The 3,617-nt window shown below is 37.8% G+C and overlaps 1 protein-coding gene across 1 annotated transcript in view; it reads right to left on the minus strand.

The window, feature by feature from the left end:
• Positions 1 to 1,342: 1,342 nt before the first annotated feature.
• The window catches only part of LOC102201021 (uncharacterized), a 37,266-nt gene continuing 34,991 nt past the window's right edge, over positions 1,343 to 3,617 (minus strand). The window contains exons 6-11 of the mRNA XM_013915369.1: positions 2,709 to 2,839; positions 2,526 to 2,636; positions 2,364 to 2,420; positions 2,116 to 2,283; positions 1,908 to 2,024; positions 1,343 to 1,565 (exon numbers count right to left, since the gene is read on the minus strand). Coding sequence (XP_013770823.1) covers positions 1,494 to 1,565; positions 1,908 to 2,024; positions 2,116 to 2,283; positions 2,364 to 2,420; positions 2,526 to 2,636; positions 2,709 to 2,839 — 656 coding nt within the window. The 3' untranslated portion in view covers positions 1,343 to 1,493. The remainder of the gene's footprint in view (positions 1,566 to 1,907; positions 2,025 to 2,115; positions 2,284 to 2,363; positions 2,421 to 2,525; positions 2,637 to 2,708; positions 2,840 to 3,617) is intronic.

The raw sequence follows: 3,617 nt of genomic DNA on the forward strand, positions 1-3,617 counted from the left end.
AGTTGCAGTCAAGTGTCAAGCAGCGTTTGGATATCTGACCAGGAGGCCTCCTGGGTAAGATGTACCAGGCATATCCTACCAGGCCTTGGTGTGTCTGGCCTTAGCTGGCCTGGGAATGCTTCCCTCAAATAGTAGGTGGCTGGGAAGAGGGAGATCTGGGCTTGTATGTTTAGGTTGCTGACACCTGTGGCCTGGCCCCAGATAAGCGGAAGAAAATAGATGTGTAAATGCTAATCACAGGTCAAGCAGCTGTGCATACTTGCTTGTTTAAAAAAAAAAAAAATGCTTTTCAGTGTCACAGCTTTCCACAAATCATATTCAAACATTCCTGACATTTTGCTAAGTTAAGACTTTGAGATATAACAGCTGTGTTCTCACCAAATTGTTCAGGATCAGCTCCACTTTGAGCTAACCTATAGCGCTGGTTCACATTTTATTTCTTACAAAGCGTGTCCAGCATGCACGCTGAGACGCCTGCAGAAAAGCTGACTGAATATTATTACTGAAAAAAAAACCAATTTATTTAGGTTTTATTCAATAAATGTAGAAGATTATTTGCAGCCAGAAAACACACTTAACATTTTGAAATATACTGAAACGGGTATCAGAGTAAATACTGTCTTTACTGTGTAACTATTACATGATAGTTACACATGGGGACACTGTGTTAAATGTGAATAAAGTGAATACAACTCATAAACCCACATTTAATCCCGAATAGAACAAAACATTTAAATGTTTAACCTCAGATTTTTACTGTTTCACTTAAAATAGTAGCTTATTTTGAATTTGATGGCAGCAATTAAACAAAAAAATGGTATGGGTGCAAGCTAATTAGGTTAATGAGCAACAGGTCGGTAGGATTACTGGATATAAAAAGGATCTCACAGAGGCAGATTTTCTCAGAAACAGAGACAGTTGGAGGTTTTCTACTCCACAAAAACTGTCTACAAATTGTGGAACAATTTCAGAATAATGTTCCTTAATGTAAAGTTACAAAAACGTTGAACATCTAATTATCTACTGTACAGACTGTCATCAAAACATTCAGACTCTGCACGACCGACAAGGCCAAAAATCAACACCAGATGCCTGTGATCTTCCTTAAGAGCCAATAAAAACAGGCATCATTTTAATGGAATCCGTGCATGGGCTCAGAAACACTTTCACAAATCACTGTCTGTGGACACAACTCACAATGACCTCCATGTTGCTGCTGCTATTAAATTTAAAATTACCTTTTTGTTTTTTTTCCTGAAATTTACATTTTCTCAGTTCAAACATTTGACATCTATTTCTGTTCTACTGTGAATAAAATATGGGTTTCTGAGATTTACTCATTTTCACTGCATTTTAACTTTATTTACACTTTACACAGAATCCCAGCTTCTTCAGAGTTGGGGTTGTACTTTGGGGTTGCATCTTATAGATTTACACAAGCTTTAAAAAGACATATCGCTTTTTCATGCATCCACATGTTAGGGTAGTTGATTTCAGGCACCAGGACACGTCATGAGGACTTCCTTCAACACAGGCTTGTAAATCTCAGCATGTCTGAGATCCTGCTCAGACAAAGCAGAGTAAAAAGTCAATTACAGATAATTGTACAGGCCGTATCTATTTTTCTTCATGTAGTTTTTAGTCAAGCTATATCAGCACATCCAGCAGCCCAGAGCAACTGATACCTGATAGGTCGTTACAAAGAATAGTACTATAAATATTATGGTCTGAGGAGGACCTTGACTCTTACACCTCGATGTGCCGTTGTTTTTGTGCTTTAGAAAATCAAGTCAGTAATTGATGGCTTTAGCCAATTACAGTCTTACAAATACACCATCAACACAAGGTTATTCCTTTCATTATACCATAAAGAGAGAGAGTGTGTGTGTGTTTGTCTTAGTTCATACTTTTTCCTTCATCCTGTTACCCAGAGCCCTGATTCCCAGAACCGTGGTACTAATGCAGACGCACAGCTGGAGAACAGTGAGCACGATCAAAGTAATGTCCATGGCTGTCAGCAAACTCTGAAATAAAGGAATAATTAACAAAATACAATCAATGTGCACGATTAATGACAAAAATATGCTATTCTGTATGTTTTAAAAGCATATTTACCTGAGCAAAGAACGCCACATATTTGCAGTTATCGTTGAATTGAGCAGTGGACCAGTTCAAGTCACACATCCAGACAACAGAGGCTTCTGCCAGGTCTATAGCATACAGCACAATACCAGTGATGGCGAAGATGCAGCCAGCTATGTTCATAAACACAGCATACCATGTCTGAGAGGAGAGATTCAATCATTTACCTCACTGTGCTCCATAACAATGTACGTTTCCTTTTAACTTTAGTCTTTACTTACAAAGCACAAGCAGGGGCACTGGCCGATGATAATGGAAAGGATTCCAGCTGCGATGCACTGAACGGGGATCAACGACTCATTAAACAACTCATTAAAGTCAGAAATACTAAATGCATCATTTCTTATTTTTTTATTCTTAAATCAACAGTTTTATTTTTTTACCACTGCACCCAGCCAGTAAGGAGCTCCCAAGCTGGTCAAATCTCCAGGATGTGTGCTTGTGCGTCCGGGACCAAGCCCAATGTTAAACAGCCCCACCATGATCTGTATGGTCTGTAAAAGAATAAATCACACAGTCATACCAATGAAAAATGAATTTTTAAAATGAATTTGAGTTCCCCTCACCCCAAGAACTGCAAATGCCCCATTAGGCATCGCCCCCCTGAACACTGGACAGCTGGTGAAAGTCTTGAGGGTTTGATGCAGTGGTGGAAATCTGCTCTTTTTTGTGGTCATCACAGTGACTATGGATAACTCTCACATCTGCAAAGTGGCAAAGAGATTTTAGGAGGCATGGTTCAACAGACACACTGAAATTATGAATCCCACTATGAAGCCAAAACAGTAAATCACAACTCAAACAACACAAGACTGACATATCGCTATAACTCAAATATATGCAGTGAGAGTGTGCAGTGACATGCTGCATAATGTAATCCTGCTGTGTCATATAATTTTACATAATGATATTTCACAGATAACTTGTCTCTATACACTTAAGCATTTGCACGTGTGACATATAAAGGAATATATAACTATGTTATAAACACCTGTTTCCAAAGAAATTGAGAAGAGATGTAAATAAAAACAATAAAAATATAATGATTTCTAAATCACTGAAACCCTGCTAATTAGATTCATTGGCAAAAGGTTGGCTGATAACATGATTATGGACAGAAGTGCATCTGAGAGAAGGTGGATGCATTGGTAAAGGTAGTTTGTTTTTTGTTTTTGTTTGTTATTGTTGTTTTTAAATAACTGTTCTCAAAATAAAATTAGAAAAGAAAATGCATGGATGTCATCATCAATTTTATTGCTACTCTATAAGTACAAAATTTAAAAAGTAAAGAAGAGGTGGGAAAAAACACTCTTCAATCATGCTATGACTGTCCACCAGAGGGCGCTCTGCAACTTCGCTGTTTGCTGCTGTTGGAATGCCACAAAAAGAATAACCAGCAACCTTAGAGCACAAACAAACAAATAAACGGGAATAAAGGGAAAATTGTTCTCATTTTTCTAAAGAATATATATATA

The sequence above is a fragment of the Pundamilia nyererei genome, unplaced genomic scaffold, assembly GCF_000239375.1.
Source record: "Pundamilia nyererei isolate P.nyererei 1_Seehausen unplaced genomic scaffold, PunNye1.0 scaffold00294, whole genome shotgun sequence".
Taxonomy (NCBI): Eukaryota; Metazoa; Chordata; class Actinopteri; order Cichliformes; family Cichlidae; genus Pundamilia; species Pundamilia nyererei.